At 35.5% G+C, this 18,027-nt stretch overlaps 1 protein-coding gene across 5 annotated transcripts; it reads left to right on the top strand.

The window, feature by feature from the left end:
- The first annotated feature begins 2,497 nt into the window (after positions 1-2,497).
- Positions 2,498-13,424, top strand: LOC103490200 (protein POLLEN DEFECTIVE IN GUIDANCE 1). Of its 5 annotated transcripts, none has more exons than XM_051089850.1 (12): positions 2,498-3,479; positions 6,040-6,191; positions 6,541-6,644; positions 7,306-7,394; positions 8,111-8,184; positions 8,773-8,923; positions 9,007-9,174; positions 9,374-9,471; positions 9,565-9,687; positions 9,812-9,880; positions 10,896-11,989; positions 13,070-13,424. In XM_051089850.1, exons 1-11 carry the CDS (start codon positions 2,789-2,791, stop codon positions 11,100-11,102), a joined length of 1,926 nt encoding a protein of 641 aa, XP_050945807.1. In that variant the 5' UTR covers positions 2,498-2,788; the 3' UTR covers positions 11,103-11,989; positions 13,070-13,424. The 5 variants fall into 5 exon arrangements, with proteins under 5 accessions (XP_050945807.1, XP_050945804.1, XP_008447820.1 ...); XM_051089847.1 differs by having other exon boundaries at positions 10,896-12,010; XM_008449599.3 differs by having other exon boundaries at positions 2,502-3,479; positions 6,055-6,191; positions 10,896-12,010.
- The last annotated feature ends 4,603 nt before the right edge of the window (positions 13,425-18,027 follow it).

Genomic DNA, 18,027 nt, shown 5'->3' with positions numbered 1-18,027 from the left:
TTTTGGTCCCGAGAGGTGAGCAAGTATGGTGAAAGCACCGGGAGATCGTTCGCCTTAATTCTGAAGTTAATAGATGATTTATATTGCCTCAAAATGTTAAACTCTCATGTTTTACTTATAATTAATTCAATTTTCCTTCACTTCCATGCCAAAGCACTGGGTTAATGTTTTATCACATTTCATTACCACCTCCACCTTGTTGCTCTTATTCGCACCTTAATGCAAATAATTAGGAAAATCGTATAGTGCATATTTTATAATCTATACTCACCGCATAAGATTGTGACGCACGATAGATTCATTTAGGAAAATAATTTCCTATGTTCGATCCTAGACTTACCAAGAAACCTCTTTCGCCGCTTGCACTTGGACGAGAAAGAGAAAATTTGTACTAACGTTCATAATCATGCACTTAGCAACGCATAGGTTAACCTATAGACGCCATGATAGTCACATTATTAGAACTTCGCATGATAAATCCATGAATGAACTTTGTACATAATGCATATCGCATAGTGACATCATAACAAAGCGAAGTTTCAGTGGTGCCATACGATAAGCATTCTTTGCAAGCAGTTTTGCCACTAGCAAAAAATCGATCTCGTGATAAATCATTGTGCACAAAGGTAGAGATTTTGGTAAACTGTCAGGCATCACATCACTATACTTCTCTAAGACACATATAATGTCTTTGGAAACTGTCTCTTTTGGGTTTTCCAACGACTCAAGCGGGATGGCTATGAATGCTGATTCATCGTGAGTGAGGTCATTCTTTAGTTACAGGGCCAAAATCATTTTTAACCCATTAGGCTAGCGAATTTCTGTCTGTACAACGGTGGGGCAGATCAAGTAATCACTACATTTGACTAGAGGCATCAGTATCATCTGGTGTTCAAGTAGAAATTCCTTTCTAAGTACAACATCGAAGTCATCCATCTTTACTACCACGAAGTCTGCAAGGTCATTCCATCCTCCCAACTTTATCAACATTCATTTCGCAACTTTGATGATAGGCAGGGCAACAAAATTTACGGCCTTCATGTTTCATGTGTCTTTCTCCTAATGAAGACTTAATCGTTTGGTTTTTGCCTCTGTTATGAAGTTATGAGTTGCATTGGAATCAACCATAGTACTCTCGATTGGTTTCTGGTTGATTCAGGTGTCAACGTATATTAAACCCCTTTTTATCGGCCAACTTGTCTCCCCCACCTTCTTTTGAAGAGACAATAAGAATTTTAAGGCCCCAATTCTAGAATTATCACATTCTTCTGTCTGAGCAACTTTGTTCTCTACTTGACACGATTTATCATTTGAATCCCAGGTTAAAGAGGCTGGAAAGGCATTAAAGTCAGTTTCGAACATTCTCTAGCCATATGTGGTCTATGACATATGAAATAAATGGGAGGGCGATTATATGAGTTCTAATTATTGGATCCTTGCCATGTTTTTCCTGTATTTTGTTAGAAAGGCTTACAGTCCCCATTAGTGTCTCCCCCGAAAACTTTGGGAGAACTTGCTCGGTTATTCTTGTTTCCTCTAGATGAGGATTTTGGTGACTTCTCACATCTTGAGAGTCGTTGGATAGATCAAGCAATTGTTCGATCGCTGCATATGCCGGCGTGAGGTCTTAGACCCTTTGTTCATACAACTTGGTCTTTGCCCACAGTTTTAGGCCTTCGACAAAACAGAAAACTTTGTTTTTCTCTAACATATCGCATATGTCCAACTTCAGCCCTGCAAACTGTTTCACATACTCTTGAATGTTGCTGGTGTGTTTTAATTCACGCAATTTTTGTGAAGCAAGGATTTTAACGTTCTCGGGGAAAATCTGCGAACAAAGTTCTTTCTTTAAACTATCCCTATGTGTCTATTGTGCTACACCCTTCCCGACATATTAGGATCTCCACCATAACTTTACTGAGATTCATCGGACAAAACCACCTGCATTAACTTAAAATTTAGTTGTACATTCAACTACAACAAAAAACTAACTACAAATTTTCCCATCCATCTCAAATTTTATATAAAACATTATAACATAACCTAAAATCCAACCCTAAACTATTAAATTGTTCAAAATAATTCACCTTCCGAGATTTAAGTTCGAGGATGACTTATTGAAATTTTAGGAGCAAAAATCATAGAAATTTCTTTGATTTTGAAAGAAAACTCGTTTAGTCTAGGCTAAAATGAACACTGGGCTTAGGATTTTGTGAGTACATTTAATGTTCGGGTTTTCAAGGGTACTTTAGTCATTTGAGAATACCCTTTATTTTGAAACTAAAAAAAACACACAATCTTGGTGTCGATCTTGGCCAAGATGGACAGAGAAATTATGTTGAAACAATATTTTAAAATTTGTGAAGAATTTCGATATTGAGATTTATAGAAATGGACCGAAAAACAAAATTATGAGTTTTTTCTTTTTTAAGTGTGCTACTTCTCTAAATTTATTTTATATCGTAAAATCTTATGAGGTTATTTTGGGCTATTTCCGTTTCTGGTTGAGCATCATATTTTTACTTGTAATTACATCTTCAATTCAATTGGGATGGAGGATGTTGTCCATCGTTCTCCATTGGCTGAAATTGATTAGTCCGTGTCGCCCTTTAGGTCTCCTTTGATGATTCTTGAATTCGAATCGAAGTTTCGTCCTTGTTCTTGATTCCATTTCCTAGATTTCTAATCCCGCTATCAATTTACATGATCAAAACAATCACACTTCCTCACAGGGATGCGTGAAACTAGTCTAGAATCATACCTTGATTCTCGATTTTATTGATCAGTCATGGAGTTGAGATCCGGCGGTAGAAAGCTGTCTTTCGATGTGCTTCGTGGAAGCGGTTCCTCTGAAGAAGACAGATCCTTAATTTTAGGCTCAAACTCCGATCCAGTTTTAAATGGGGTCGAAGAATCCGGGGCGCAACATTCGATTGAGAAGCCCAATCGAAGAAAGAGGCGGCATCGTGGTTCGAAGAAGAACAAGGCGGCGGCAACCACAACGGCACCTTCAAATTGCTCTATTCCGGAGGACCCGATCGCTGAAAAATGCATGATCTCTAATTCCGTCGTCGACAAGCCCGAAGACTTGGGGCGGCTCTCCGTGAATAGAGATGGTACTTGTACGAATCGATTGGAGTTTGGACTGAATTACCGTAGCTGTTCTACTGGGACTGTGTTTTATCAGGAGTTGACTGTTCCCGATGAGAGTAGAGGGAGCATGTCGATTTTGACGCAAGGATCAGAGGTGGATTGTCAAAATCTTCGCAATGATCGGTTTAGTTTCGGTGAGTTGAGGCAAAGGACTGTGAATGGAGATGATGCATCGTCAAGGTTTGGCGATGATAGGAATGTGGAAAATTGCGTGGAAGCAAACTCTGGAGTGAAGCAAAAAAGTGAGCCAAATGGAAACGTGGTGCCAAGATTGGAGACCGCAGGGTCGTTGGACTGGAAGCGGCTCATGGCTGAGGATCCTAATTGTAAGTTAACTTTCCTTATTAATTATGATTTTTCTTCAATTCTCTTACCACTTTCTTTTGAGATAGTCAGGACGTGGTCTATTGTTGGAATAGTTTGATTTACTTTCGATATAGGAAAATATTTGACTGGAAATTTTAGTCTTTTCGTTATGGAACAAATGATCCATCAACAGAGAAGATGATAGTGGACACAGTTTCACGTTTGCATTTAAACTAAATCAACCAAAAGCTACCGAAAGTTACTCTGCTTGTGTTTTCATGCTTGGCAAGAGCAGAAAATTGTTTTAGAAAATAATTCTGACCGTTCCCTTCCATTATGGTGTACATCTGAATCTTTTCTAACTCTGTAGACCAGAGCTTACCAAATAATATCATTGACAAATTATTGTAAATTGGAAATTCATTGCCAATTCTTTCTGATATGATATAATTTCCTGGAAGAGAGAGGGCGTATCCCTTCCAATTCTTATGTATGTTGTTTAAAATGAGCTTGTCAGTTATTCATTGTTACATTAGTAGAACCAAGATAACCAGTCTCTTTTTCCTTTTTCCATATTTCTTAACAATATCAGACTATACTAAATAAGGAAGTGAGTATTAAGTATTGTATGGTATGGTGCAGAAGGTGTTCACTGTTCACGGTAGATTGGATGCAAAAGAAATTTCCTTGTATATAAGAGATTAGTTGAGAAGGAAGGTTAAGATTACGTGTGGTTTGCATTCTCCTGTAAGAGTTGTTTAGTTGGATGGTATGTTGTTGGATTTAGTACAAGCCCCCATAGAACTTAAAAAGTCTGTAGGTAAGGAGAAGTGGAGAATGGAACCTTTTAGGCAGAAAGAACTTTCACTCGGAGGAGGATGTTTCATGAGGGTATTTGTCCTAGGAAACAATGTGGAGAGGAGAATAATGAGTTCTTGTGAAAGTGGAGTTGGGAGGATTAGGAGCTTCCATAGCAATTCATCTGCTATTTCTATGAAAACTCATCAATTAGTTGGTCTTATCATTGCTCATCTTTTGTTGTTGTGGATAAGATGACATAGGGGTGTTCTTTTGTAGAAGATAATATTGAAAAAATGGGAGGGAAGACTTCATTGTGGTGATGTGGTTGTGCTTCTATAATGATGATTGTTCACTTTGGATAAGCTTTCGAGAAGGATGGGCTTGTTAATGGGTTCATTTTGTTGTACTTTTTGTTGGAAGGAAAAGGAAGACCTGGATCACATTCTCTAGAGCTGTCAGTTTGCAAAGTCTGTTTAGGCTTGTTTATTTGAGGCATTTGATCTTGTATTAGCTCATCAGTGAGATGTCTATTTGATGGTTGGGGAATCGCTCCTCCATCCGCCTTTCAAAGAGAGTCCATGTCTTGTGGTTTCTTGAGCGAGGTGTGTGTTTTGTTGTGGGTTTTTAGGGGAGAGGAACAACAAAGTGTTTAGAGGTGTGGAGAGGGACCCTAGTGAAGTTTGGTTCTCGGTGACATTTGATGTTTCTCTTTGTACTTCAATTTGGAAGACCCTTTGTAATTACTCTCTAAGCAATATTGTACTTATTATTATTATTTTTTTGATATTCGTGAGTGTCCAACCAGCTTACGTAAGGAATATTATACTTAATTGGACCCTCTTTTTCTCATGGGTTTTTGTGGGCTTGCTTTTTGTATGCCTTTATATTCTTTCATTTTTTTCTCGATAAAAGTAGTTCTTTTCATTAGATAAAAAATGCATCTATAATGATTGGTACCACATTTGGTGATATTCAAGAAGACCATACTTTCATCTTTTTTTCTTTTCTCGCTTCCATTTGGATAAATTGCTATTAAAAATGCAGTGCATATGAGGAATAAATGATTTGCTTGAACCGGTGGTAGTCAAGTATCAATTCTCTAGGGATGTGTTTAGCCAAGAGTTGGGAAGTAGTAGGAGTTGTGAAATCCACCCCCTATTTAGACCTAGGACTAGGAGTTTGTGGGTCCCACAAATAAAAACATCAATTTTATAACTTATCAACTCCTTACATTGTGTGTTCTAGAAATTCACAACTTCCTAGATTTCATAACTCCTTGGAGCACACTATTCTACTCCTTGCCCCAAACACTGCTAGAAGTTCATTAAAATGCCCGTGAAAGTAACTGTTGAAATTTCTCTTTGTTATCTCGGGGTTGTGGTCTTGTTTTTTTGCTCTTGTGGTGTTTAATGTTTTATTTGATTAATATCTTTTTTTTTTTTTTTTTGTATAGTTTAGGTTTTTTTAGTGTAACATGGGGTGAGAATTTGAATCTTGATTGAGGAAATGATACCTTAACTAGATGATCTATGCTCTCGACAATTTTGGTGTTCAATTTTGTTGATTTGTAATTTTTGGCCAAACAAGCAATAAGAAATTTTATTCTCATTTCACAATTTATTATTATTATTATTATTGATTTTCATCTTGTTCTCTCTTATTCTTTTTCACATAAAGTAAATGGGGTTAAAGTAGATGAAAGCAGAGTCTAACTAGTTCCAATGTTGCCCAATTTTTATCATCTGTTGCTCTCTTCTTATTACTAATCCTTCGCTCCAGATATGTTTTCTGCAGATAAGTCACCGTTCAAATGCTACATGGAGGAAATGTTTAGTGGAAATTCATTACGGATCACTACCACTTTTGGCAATGAGAAAGAACGAGAAAGAGTTTATGATACTATCTTCCGCTTACCTTGGAGATGTGAATTGGTAGCCTTGGTTCTCCTTTCATAATTACCAATTAGAGAGCTGCAAACTTTTTAGTACATGAGTGTGGTCTTAGTTCTATTGGGACTTGCCTCTTTTATCATTTTGATCAAACCAATTACTTGACAGTTATGACCCTGACAAGTATTGTCAATATTGTGCATTGTTTTGTAACTGTGAGTTGGTTTATACCCTGTTGATAAATAAGTTTAAGCTTACTCTTATCTTTAAAAGGAAAAAATTACCCCCATCCATTTCTTTAGGGGTGTAGGGCTGGGGGTTTGAGGGCGAGAGTTTTCAGTTTGAACAGTTATGTTTCCAATGGTTACTCCTAAATTTCAACTTGTTGCAGCTCATAGATGTCGGCTTCTTTGTCTGCCTTGATTCATTTCTTTCATTGTTAACCGTTATGCCAACACGGATGATGATAACTCTTTGGAGGCTTGTTATTACAAGGTTAGTTATCGGCTTCAACATCCTTTCTTGATGAAGTTAATATGAAACTGCAGATTCTGCATATGCCTTTGAAATGTCAAGTCATTCAGGAATCTTGCCTTTTAGTGCAACTATGTACTGGTAGATAACAATGATTAAGTTTGTTATAAGATATTTGGATGGCCAAAGACTGATCCTTGCTCAAAAGCAATTCTTATTTTATAATATATGGCAGGAGCAGGGTGGAGGAGGTCCTATCTTATTGTGTTCCCAATACTATCATGTTCATACAATTAGAAATTTTGGCTCCGTGTACCCAGAAAGCTACCCTTGGTAGTGGGAAGTAAACAATTCATGCTAATATTTAGAGAAAAATCACGCCTTTCGTTTCTCTTTCTGTATTTATTTAAGTTCAAAAAAGTTACATGTTGATTGCTTTTTGGTGTGTGAATGAGGTATTTGTTGTGCTTTGTTACTTGTTTAATCTGTTCTAGAAATAATGTTGAAGATGTTTGAAGCCTATAATTGGTGACCTTGCTGAGCTTTTGCTTGATATCTCTCAATTGTACATGCATCATGTTCTTGAACAAGATACTTTGATTAGCTCCCTGCCTGTAGAATTTATTTTATCTTAAGGTAATCAATGATGTTTAAAAAGTTGACGTAGTCACCTTCATAACAGGAAGTTCAAAAGACCTTCTTCAGCAGAGTTATCTGATTTTGGTTGTTTTTTAATAATGGCATGCGGTGTTGCTCTCTTAGAATGGACAGGTAAGGCATATGTCTTCAGATTCTAGTTTTCTTTGACTAGTGGCGCATCTGAGAAAGTGCAAAATAAACTCAGTGTACAGTGTCATTTGAAAAATAAGTGTTATGTAGATTGGGACACTAATATGGAACAATTTCAGACATAAAGATTAGAGGCACATTAAATATACTTTTAGATTGAATACTTCTAATGTGCTTCAGTGCTTCCAAAGTTTATCAATTATGTTGTGTTTATAAAGTTTTACTTGTAGTTACATCATGTATGCCAATCCCAATTTTTATTTTATTGCAATTTTGATTTTGAAAGAAAATTTTGATCCCTTCATAACTTGGCTGAAATTTGTTGTTGCCAACACTCCAAACAGAAGCAGCCTTGTGTTGCAGTGTGAAGCCTCTTTCAACTTAATCCTTCTATCTTTGTTTCTGATGAGACCAAGTGAGACAGAGAAACTCCTTTGCTCATTGTCCCCCTTTTTTCCTGTATGTTTGGCATAGAAAGTCATAGGTTTTTCTTCTCCTCCTAAGATGTTAAGTACATCTGAGAATCTCTTCAGTATGCTTTTTTGGCATGTGATAGCAGTGCACCACATTGTTTCTTTGCAAGAAATTGTGTCTATGAGCTAGAGTATAACTTTGTTCCGCAACCATGAAGAATTTGCTAATATTTATTTTAATGAGAAAGAAGCTAATATTTATTTTATATTGTAAACCTTTTTCAGATATCAGCTTAATTTATCACATGATTCGTGGTCAAGGAACAATTAAACTATATGTTGTTTACAATGTACTCGAGGTTAGTCAATCAGGTGTAGAATAATCCAACTCCTAATCTTGTGTTCAAATTGATAGATTTCAAATGCATTGATCTTTATTTTTATGGAATTTTTTTCATTATGTTCTCAATATTAAGAGATAGATGTTTGATGAAAAACAACTATATTTCACAATATGCAAAGAACGGTTAGAGGGACGGGGTGGTGAGAATCTCTCCCCGTAAGAGCCTCTCAATCATACACAATTTATAAGGAGGTTATAGAGGTTTTAGCAACCAAAAGGTCTGGTTCGAATTCCCTCGCCCCTTTTGTACAACAAGGGTGGTGAGGGAATTAGTATACTTGTTAAAAGAATGATAAGGAGGCTAGTCACAAGAGTTTCTTATAGATTGTACACCATCGAATTAGTATACTTGTTGTTTTAGTTTGATGATTGAGCAAAAAGGTTGAATTCTTTTGCAATTTGATCTATATTTGTCAAAATTCTATTATTTTGTATCTCTGGGATGATTTCCTGTAGTATTGTGCTCCTGTACACTATTGATTAATGTAAAAGTTCATTGTTTTAGAATATTAATATTTTTTTTAATCCTTGTTCCCTTTTTCAGATATTTGATAAACTTTTTCAAAGTTTTGGTGGAGATGTGTTGCAAACTTTATTTAACTCGGCAGAGGGACTTGCAAATTGTCCACCTGAGAATGTGGGCTTCTGGATCGGAAGATTCATTTCTGATCAAGTTTTAGCTGTGGCTGCTTCAAATATCCTTCTCTTTGAATAATGAAATCTTTCTCATTGTTATAGATATTTTGGTTCTCCTTTGGCTCCTTGACTATTTTCATACTTATTCATTCTTTTATATTATTAGCTCAGGCAATTACCTTGTCAACCTGTATTGTGGCCCATAACAACGCCTTGCTTGCTTTGCTGGTGTCTAACAACTTTGCAGAGATAAAAAGCAACGTGTTTAAGCGTTATAGCAAAGGCAATATCCACAATTTGGTTTATTTTGGTACGTCAGCTTCTTTGTTGCACAATGGCAATCAGGAGTTTTAAAAGAAAATGAACACTAGTCAATCAAAATAATCTAAAACTTCTACCAAATCCTACCAAATAAGATTTTTAAGTAATAAAACTTTGAAGTAAAATTGAAACATAACATTTGCATCCTAAATATAACCTTGCACTATTGATGCTGTTGATTTTGATAGATTCAATCGAAAGATTCCACATTTTGGCATTTCTCTTGTTTGTTTTGGCTCAAAACATTTTGGAGGCAGAGGGTCCTTGGTTTGGGAGTTTTCTATATGTAAGTTCTCTCGACATCTTTACTTGAAAGACTTTGTTAAGAAAATTAATTAGTAGAATTTCTTTTCTAATAATTTTTATTTGGTGGCTGTAGAACGCTCTCATGGTTTTCATCTGTGAAATGCTCATTGATATCATTAAGCACTCATTCTTAGCTAAATTTAACGACATAAAGCCTATTGCATACTCAGAGTTTCTTGAAGATCTTTGCAAACAGGTTCATGACTTTCTCATTTTTGCTTTTTTCCTTCATTCGTTAATGCATCTGTCAATTTTATCTTGTATATCCACAATCTGATTCTAAACCTTTTTTTTCTAATTGTTGTTGCATCCATCCTTAGGCTCTAAATATGCAAGATGAAGATGCAAAGAAAAATTTGACATTTATTCCCGTTGCGCCAGCATGTGTGGTATGGATTTGTTTTATAATTTAGCTATCTTTCTCTGAATGGAAAAATAAATTCTCCATTGATGATGGAAAAGTCTGTCTTTGAAGAAAAGAAACAAGAAATTCATTGATGAATGAAATGACCACCAGTGGCGAATGACTAAAATGAACTCCAACTGTAATTTAAAGCAGAAAGGTTATATTATATTTGATAGGGTGAGTATATTTACACGAGAAGAGGGCGTTAAATAAAACCTAATCCATAAAAGTGTCAAGAGATGAGTGCTTAGCATTGAAGATTCGTCCCTTCCTTTCGTGCCAAAGAGGCCCAAAAAAAGAACGCTTGGTGGCGAGGAGTTAAAAGAATACCGTAATAAAGTAGAAGCCTCCAATTATGAACTAAATCTAATTCCCTTCTATTACTTTAGGCAAACCTTGATAATTAATGTAGGAAATATGCTTCTAGGAACCGTAAATCTGTCCTGAGAAAGGAGTCTCTTGCCTCATGATATGCACGTTAAGGGGGTGTGGGTTGAGTTATGAAGTCTGAAATTAATATATTGGAGTTAGAAAGGTATTTGGGGTGCAAAGTTGTAAGATCCATAAATGTGCAAAATAGAGGGGAAAAGTTGAATAACTCGATAAATGTGCAAACCTATGTTCAATTGAGTTGGGCCAACTGCCCAAATGTTTAGATTTAAAATGTGTTTGCCACTATCTTATCCAACAAAACAGAACAAAATGTTTCCACCACTGTATACAATTTACAGATTCAAGAACATTTAAGCAACAGATCTCTTGAATTGTCCGGAAGGGATCTTTTCCTGCAGATTATGATATTTTTGTAGCTCGAGTTTAGTTTTTTGAATGCATCCATGTTGCTATTTTGTGTGAACTAAATATTCGGCAACATTTATCCAATAAGAACTTCAGAATGCCCAAAATATATCTTTACTTGCGGATTAATGAACATTTATGGTAGTTAAGTTAAAAAAAAAAAAATTGATGCATGAAGTATTGTTGTACATTCAATGTAGGTCATTCGTGTGCTAACTCCAGTATATGCTGCCCTTCTTCCTTTCAATCCCCTCCCATGGAGGTTTGTTTCGGTTCCACTCCTCTTGGGTGTTACCTATGTGATGCTCGTGAGCCTCAAGATATTGGTTGGCATAAGTCTGCAGAAGTATGCAACTTGGTATATTGACCGATGCCGAAAGAGGAAGCATCATCTACACGCTGACTGATCAGAAGGATGTGTATTAAGCTTGGCACTTCATTATGATCAAATGACATTGCTGCTTCAAGTAGTCGCCCAGGTGCAAAGAGGACGACTGACCTTGCTCATGCTGTGAGTCGAAGCAGCAAACTTGCCCCGTTCTGTAACTTACTTTCTTTCGTTCGTCAACGAGGCTGTAAAAGAAGAGGCCTTTTTGCCACAGGTTTTTGGGTTGTCATTATATTTTTTAGTATTGAAATGCAAAATGTGAATACAAAGGAGAGAAGAAAAATGAACTTTCCGATCTATGCTATCTACCACCATCTTTATAGAGGTTTTGGCTTTAGGAATTAGCAATCATGAGTTACACACAATATGGTTCACACAAAGAAATTGTATCATTAAATAATAAAAAAATAATAGAAAAGCTCTTCACATATGCTTTCCCCTATTGGTATTTTTAGGAGAAAAAACTATAAATTTTGAAATTTTGAAGATTGAATATCTTGAGATTAGAATATTTGTACAAGTACACTTGGAGAGGTGATGTGAACTTTTGCATGATATGATGAGTCTTCATTTTCAAAATTTTTAAACTGAGCCCTAACAATAGATGTGGCAAAGTTGTAATATAAATTAGGAGTGTAAAAAACCAGACCGAACCGGACTGATTTGGTTCGGTTTGGTTGGATCGGTTTATAAGCATAATAGTACTTAACTGAACAGGCTCGATTCGGTTCGGTTTGGTTTTCGATTTGCGATTAGATTAGATATTTATATTTTTATTTTATTCTTCTCCCTCTTTAGTCTCTACCATTCGATCGATATCCCTCTGCCTATGTTGCTCCATCATCGTTCTCTATCATTTGCTGTTCTCCATTGAAGCTCTTGCCATTCTCCGTCGAAGCAGTTGTGGTTAGGTTTTTGCCTTCTTCGGTAAACTCTCTTTACATTCTTTTGGGTTCTTTATCGTTCTCTGCCTCTCATGGTTTGTTATTCTCTATTTCTGGCTTTAGGGTTCTTTTGTACATCTTTAGTTTGTGCTTTTTAATGATTTTTAATTGTTCGTTTGAACTTTCCAATTCAATGAGTTATGTAGACTTTGTTGTTTGTTAGATATATTTTCCATTTTCTCCTTCTTATTCTTCCAATTGATAATTATCAGTGTTTTTGGAATTTGGGATTTGGGTGAATATTTGAATTTGTTTTCAACTTTTTAGGGATTAGGTTACTCTATTGGTACTGGGATTTGGGGTTTGTTTCTCTTGGCTTCTTGAGTTGTAGTTCTTGTTAACTTTGTTAAATTTGAACTGTCTTGTATTCAGTTCTCTTTCGAGATTAGTAAGAATGGGACACATTTTAGGGTGTTAAGCATTAGCTTTTTGGTCCATAGTCGCAAATTAATTAATGTTTCGACGATAACAAATATGAATTTTTTTATTGACTATTTTATTATTTTGAATAGTCCATAACGTAAAGTTTGGAGCAACGATTCCATTTTAATCACCAAAATCGGAGTTCAAACGGAGTGGATGTAGGTTGAGTTTGAACGAACCACTATAAAATTATGTGGTGTCTTTTTCTCTAACTCTTTTCTAATTACTTTTGCATTTAATTTTAGTTGCATATTTTTGTTAGTTGAGATTGATTTTATACTTTATTACATACTATTTGTTTATCAATCTTGTAATTTAACATAATTTAGCTATTTTTATTTAATTTAAAATTATCTAATTAGTTTAATTTAGGCTTATTTGTTAAAAAATTTAATTAAACCCTATTCACCTCCCTCTAGTGTTGCCATATTGGTCCAACAATAGGGATTTTTTGGATTACTTTTTTTTAAGAAGAGTTTTAGGACAAATTTGATGTGAAATGTCATAGTTACCCTCATAAAAAAAACCCTAATTTCATGCTTCTCATTCTTTCCCTCCAATTTCGTGCTTCCTATTCTTGCCTTCTTTTTTTCCCTCCCCACTATTTTTTCCTTGGCAGATGGTAAAGGAATGGCTTGGACGTTGACTCGACGAAAGATCTGACTGCGGACCACGAACACGAGCAACTTCATTCTTCACGTGATCCCATCTTCTATGCAATCTTCTCTCTATCTTTCTTATTTTGCCGCAACATCTTTGAACGAAAGGTGAAGGGAGTCAGACAGAGGCTGTACAATATGGCGAGAGAGTTCGAACAACGTGGCAAGGCGACTTTCGTTTGGTTACTAAACTTCTTAGTAGGTGATAAATTTTTAGTTGGTGTGAAAATATTGTTTATTGATTTTTGCTCCATTGTTGTCTAGATCTAGATTTTGTGTGAAAATTTGTGAGAAATTTATTTTCCCATTTGATCATTCTGTTGTTGTCTATATCTAGATTTTTTTTTTGAAAAAAAGTTCTTTAAGAGATAGATTGTCTCATTTAGATTTTTTTGTCAATTGCTGAATGGCAAATTATGCATTTAGCATAAAATAAATATTGGTTGCTTACAACAGTAAACTACAATTTTAACGGTGGTTTTCATTTGATTTGCAAAATTTGCTTCCATTTGAAACCTTAATTCTTGTGTTTAATCAATTAGGGTTGATATTCTTTGAGAATTTCTTGTCATGACTTGCTTGATGATTTCTTTTTTGCCTCTAATTACTGGCTGATTTGGGTGTTATTGTTTGTGCTTTTTTACTGCTTTGTTGGCTAACTTGATTGTTGTTGAGATATTCAATCTAGTTTATTCAACAATAAGTTGATTGTCTTGTAATTTGAAGGCGTATTGATTTTCATATCGCAAGTCTGTTAATAATTTAAGGATGACCTATGTTCGATTGTTCGTTATATAGTGGAGTATGGAAAAAATATAGTGAATTTTTTTTGTTCAACTCCAAACTAATTATATACTCATTTTAAATGATTTATGAGGATTTTACACAAACATACCCCTCGTACACTGCTACTCAGCAACAACGATGAAAACTGCTTCCATCGAATGATGGCGACATGATCGGACAGTGGATAACGGTGACAATGGCGACTTGGTTGGGAGTGGGCATTATTTTCTCTTACAAATTAGAAAATTTTCTTAAACTCCAACCATTGTAGTGAATTATTCTTTGTTGAGTTTTTTTTTTTAATTGTTCTTTGTGTAGAAACTTTTCTTTGATTTCTACTATTTTTTTTCTTCTGAGTTTTTGGTTTTTTAATTAAATTTTATAATTTGTAAATTGATCTTGGTTGCCAAAATTTGGTATGAGTAGAATAAGAAAGAAAAGTTGTGATACATCTTTTACAATAAAATGTTTATTGATTTTTGTTGTATTTTAAAGTGTTATTTACTAATTTTTTTTGTTGCTTGCAAGATAAAAAATTGTAACTAAAAACTTGCTACACAAGTTTAAAATCACTATAAAGAACTTAAGAGAGGAAGAAATTTCATTTTGGAATACATAGTAAAAGTTTGGAATGTGAAAGATAATATATAAGTACCTAAAAGGCTTTCTAAACATGCGTAAAAGCACTCCAAATGACTTAAGAGAGGTAGAAATTTGATTTTGAAATGCATAGTGAAAGTTTGCAATGTGTGAGATGTTTGAAACACATAGTGAAACTCTGCAAGATGCTTGTGATAGGTTTGCGAAATTAAAAAAATAACCAAAGCATAAAACAAAAATTCACTATATTATTGTGGGATTTGCAATATGAAAATCAATACCTTCAAATTACAGAATAATCAACTTATTGTTACACACCGATATGACTTATTGTAAGAAAAGCAATTTGTCTAATGAATGAAGATTTTAATGTCATTGTTATACATCAAAAGACTCACATGAATCACTGATATCAAAGTCACTAAATACCGTCGTCGGCTGTACGTTGAAAATAACTATCCCCGACATGACGTTGGGAACCATGTTCCCAATACTTTCTTGGGTGTATCGGAAGATATACCCTATTTTTGACGTGTGTGGTGTGTCGAAAAATATTTTAAATATATTTTTTAAAATGTTTTTATTCAATAGTCTGATTTATGCAATAATAAATTACAGAAAATAAACAATAAATTAGTAAATTTCGATGTAAAATATCAAATTGAACAAAATTTAAATATGATTAAACAAGGTTCAAAATACAAATAAAAAATAGTAAATATTAAAAAATACACAGAAAGCTATAAAAACTACGTACGTCTCCTAACAAGTCCCGTACGCCATTCTACACCTTGAGACCCACAATGATATAAAAGTGCCTAAGTTTAGTACATATGCATATCATCATTGAATAATGTAATTTCAAAAACTTAAGAATAATGGAATTGAAACATATATACATATCGCAAAGCTAGGGATCATGTGGCGGTCCTTATTGTGCCCGACTCATGTCTTCTATGAGCTTTCGCATATGTTCCACTTGTGAAGCTAACATCTCTTGTGTCTTTCTCTGTTCTTCAATCACTCGCTTAGCTTCATCAAGCTTGACTTGTAATTAGAGCTCTACCATGGATTGCAAACACGAGGTTGAGGCACTGGTCACACTAGTCGTTTTGCGGGACTTAGGCTTGGGTCCCTAGCTAAGGCCTTTAAAGTAGCCCGGTCGTCTACCCAACACAGCATCACATATCTCGTCTTTAGAGAGTGGCTAAGAACCATCTGGGATAGGCTGGAACTAGACTTCCAGCATTTGATTCTGCAACAAATTTAGAAACTAAGTTAGTAAATCACAAATAAATTAAAGATGACAAATAAGGGTAGAAGTATTACTTGAATAACTTACATGCGCATCTTCTGCGGCCTGCAATACAAAAGTCCGGTCTCAAACGTGTGTTTGCTGGAACAACTCCACAGGATCGATCGACTCACCTCTTTGCTCAGAGAGCTCGTGTTATCGTTGTAGAAACGACTTCGACCCGTTGCTATGATTGTAAGGTTGCTTCTGTTTAGCAACCTTGTTGGTCCATGATTTCTCCTGCATGAAAACAATTATATTGTCTATTTCTTATACATATAAAAGTTGAAAACATAATTAACCATTACAAAGTGTATCGTTGTTCACCTAAAATGCACGGCTCATGTAATGATCATAGAGGTAGTGTCAATCCTTCATACATCTTACCAATATGTGTGGTGGGTTGGCATGTGCATTCTCAGGTTCGTGTACTTTTTGAAGTGCTTGTGACAGTCGCCCTTGAACTCTTTAAAGGTACTAAGCATGTGATGCTCAATAAACCTATTCATTGCTTAATTGTTGAAATCAAGAATGAAAAAATGCTACACATTACAAAAAACAACACATTAGCTTGGTTAACATAAATATGTTTCAAATGAAAACAGAAATGTGTAATGGACGTACCTGTAGGTCACCCTTGATGACCTCAATGTATTCTCTTTTTATATTCGCCTACCTAAGGCTGTGAACTAGAAATGTCTTTCTACATATGCCTATCGCCTGGTTGAATCGAACAGTGTATGGCGAAATAGGCTTCTCCACGCCAAGGGCTATCGACATCAAAATCCTCCCATTGGCGTGAACGTAGCACTCCAACTCTAGGAGTTGAGACTGCGTACGTCTCCTAGGAGTCGGAGTCGAAGATGGTTGAGAATATTTGTTGAATAAATTAAAACATCAAGTTAATGTGAGAAAGAACTTCAAATAATTGTGAGTTAACGTACCATTAGACACACCCAAATTGTCTCCCACCGATGACGACCCTCCATCAGGGTTATTTAGATCCTCTATGAACTCGAGGAACATCGCATCTGTCTCGTTGAAACTGCTCGGGAGTGATGACATAGTGCATGTGGACATAGAAAACAAACATCTATTAAGCAAATACAAACACGTAATCAAATTTGAAATATAACCTAAATAAATATGTGGGTACGTGGTTCATCACTACCATTCATCATCGCTTGTTCTGCTTTGATGTGACAATTGTAAATCCCCATCGCCTATGAAGTCATTAACAACATGACGCACAATCGATCTTTCAACAATTGTGGGATGTCATTTCTACACAGAGTGTCATCCTCAATATGTTCATCCACTCGATGACCGACAACGCTTTCGAGTATATTTAGTTACTCATTCTCAACATCATCCACTTCGGACACGTCCCATATATGCTTATTCTAGACCACTTGGACAACTTTTCAATTACTACCATTTTTGGGACATCTAGGTAAAATACTTGATGTGTTTCCGTTGCAAGAATTATCATTCCTCGACGAACCAAAAATGGGACGTGTTAATAGCTTTGTACCCTAATTCCACATGTGTCCTTTGACTTTTGTTGACGTCGATGTCATATCACCGACACTTAAATAGCCAAAACTTCTCTCCATCGAATATTGACCGTGCAACACTTCGTCCAAAACACTGTAGAAATTATTGTCAGCACTTCCACTTACATTGCTTTCACCAATTGCCATAACTCCACTGTTTTATGTAGTGCACCAAGAATCACGATCTGACGTATGAAATCTCACCCCACCCACAATGCATCCATTATAACAATGAATGTTAAGTGATGGTCCCATCGCAAGTGAGAAGAAATCGTGAGATAGGTTTTATGTCTCACGCAATTCTATAATCTGAAATTCATGTGACAATGAATATATACGTTCACGTGCAAATACGTTAGTGCATACATGTCATACGTGCACGCTATATACCTGTGTTCGAAACCATTTAGGGAATCATCGTTGATGTCTTTTGTACAATCGATAACATTTTGAGCTTACCGATGTATTAACCCAAATGTTTCATGATGAGGATGATTATGCGTTTAATTTATATAACAACAATGTATAACAAATACTGAACAACTATACCTAAGAAATACGAAGATAAGAAATGCTTACTTGCAATACTTCGATATTTCGTCTACATTGTTGAGGATATACCAACGGAAGAGACATTTCTCTTCCTGTGATAGAGTTCGAAGACTTGACGCACCTAATGGTC

Source organism: Cucumis melo, chromosome 1 (genome assembly GCF_025177605.1).
Source record: "Cucumis melo cultivar AY chromosome 1, USDA_Cmelo_AY_1.0, whole genome shotgun sequence".
NCBI lineage: Eukaryota > Viridiplantae > Streptophyta > Magnoliopsida > Cucurbitales > Cucurbitaceae > Cucumis > Cucumis melo.
The sequence above is the reverse complement of the archived record's forward strand: the minus strand, read 5'-3'. Positions and strand labels throughout refer to the sequence as shown.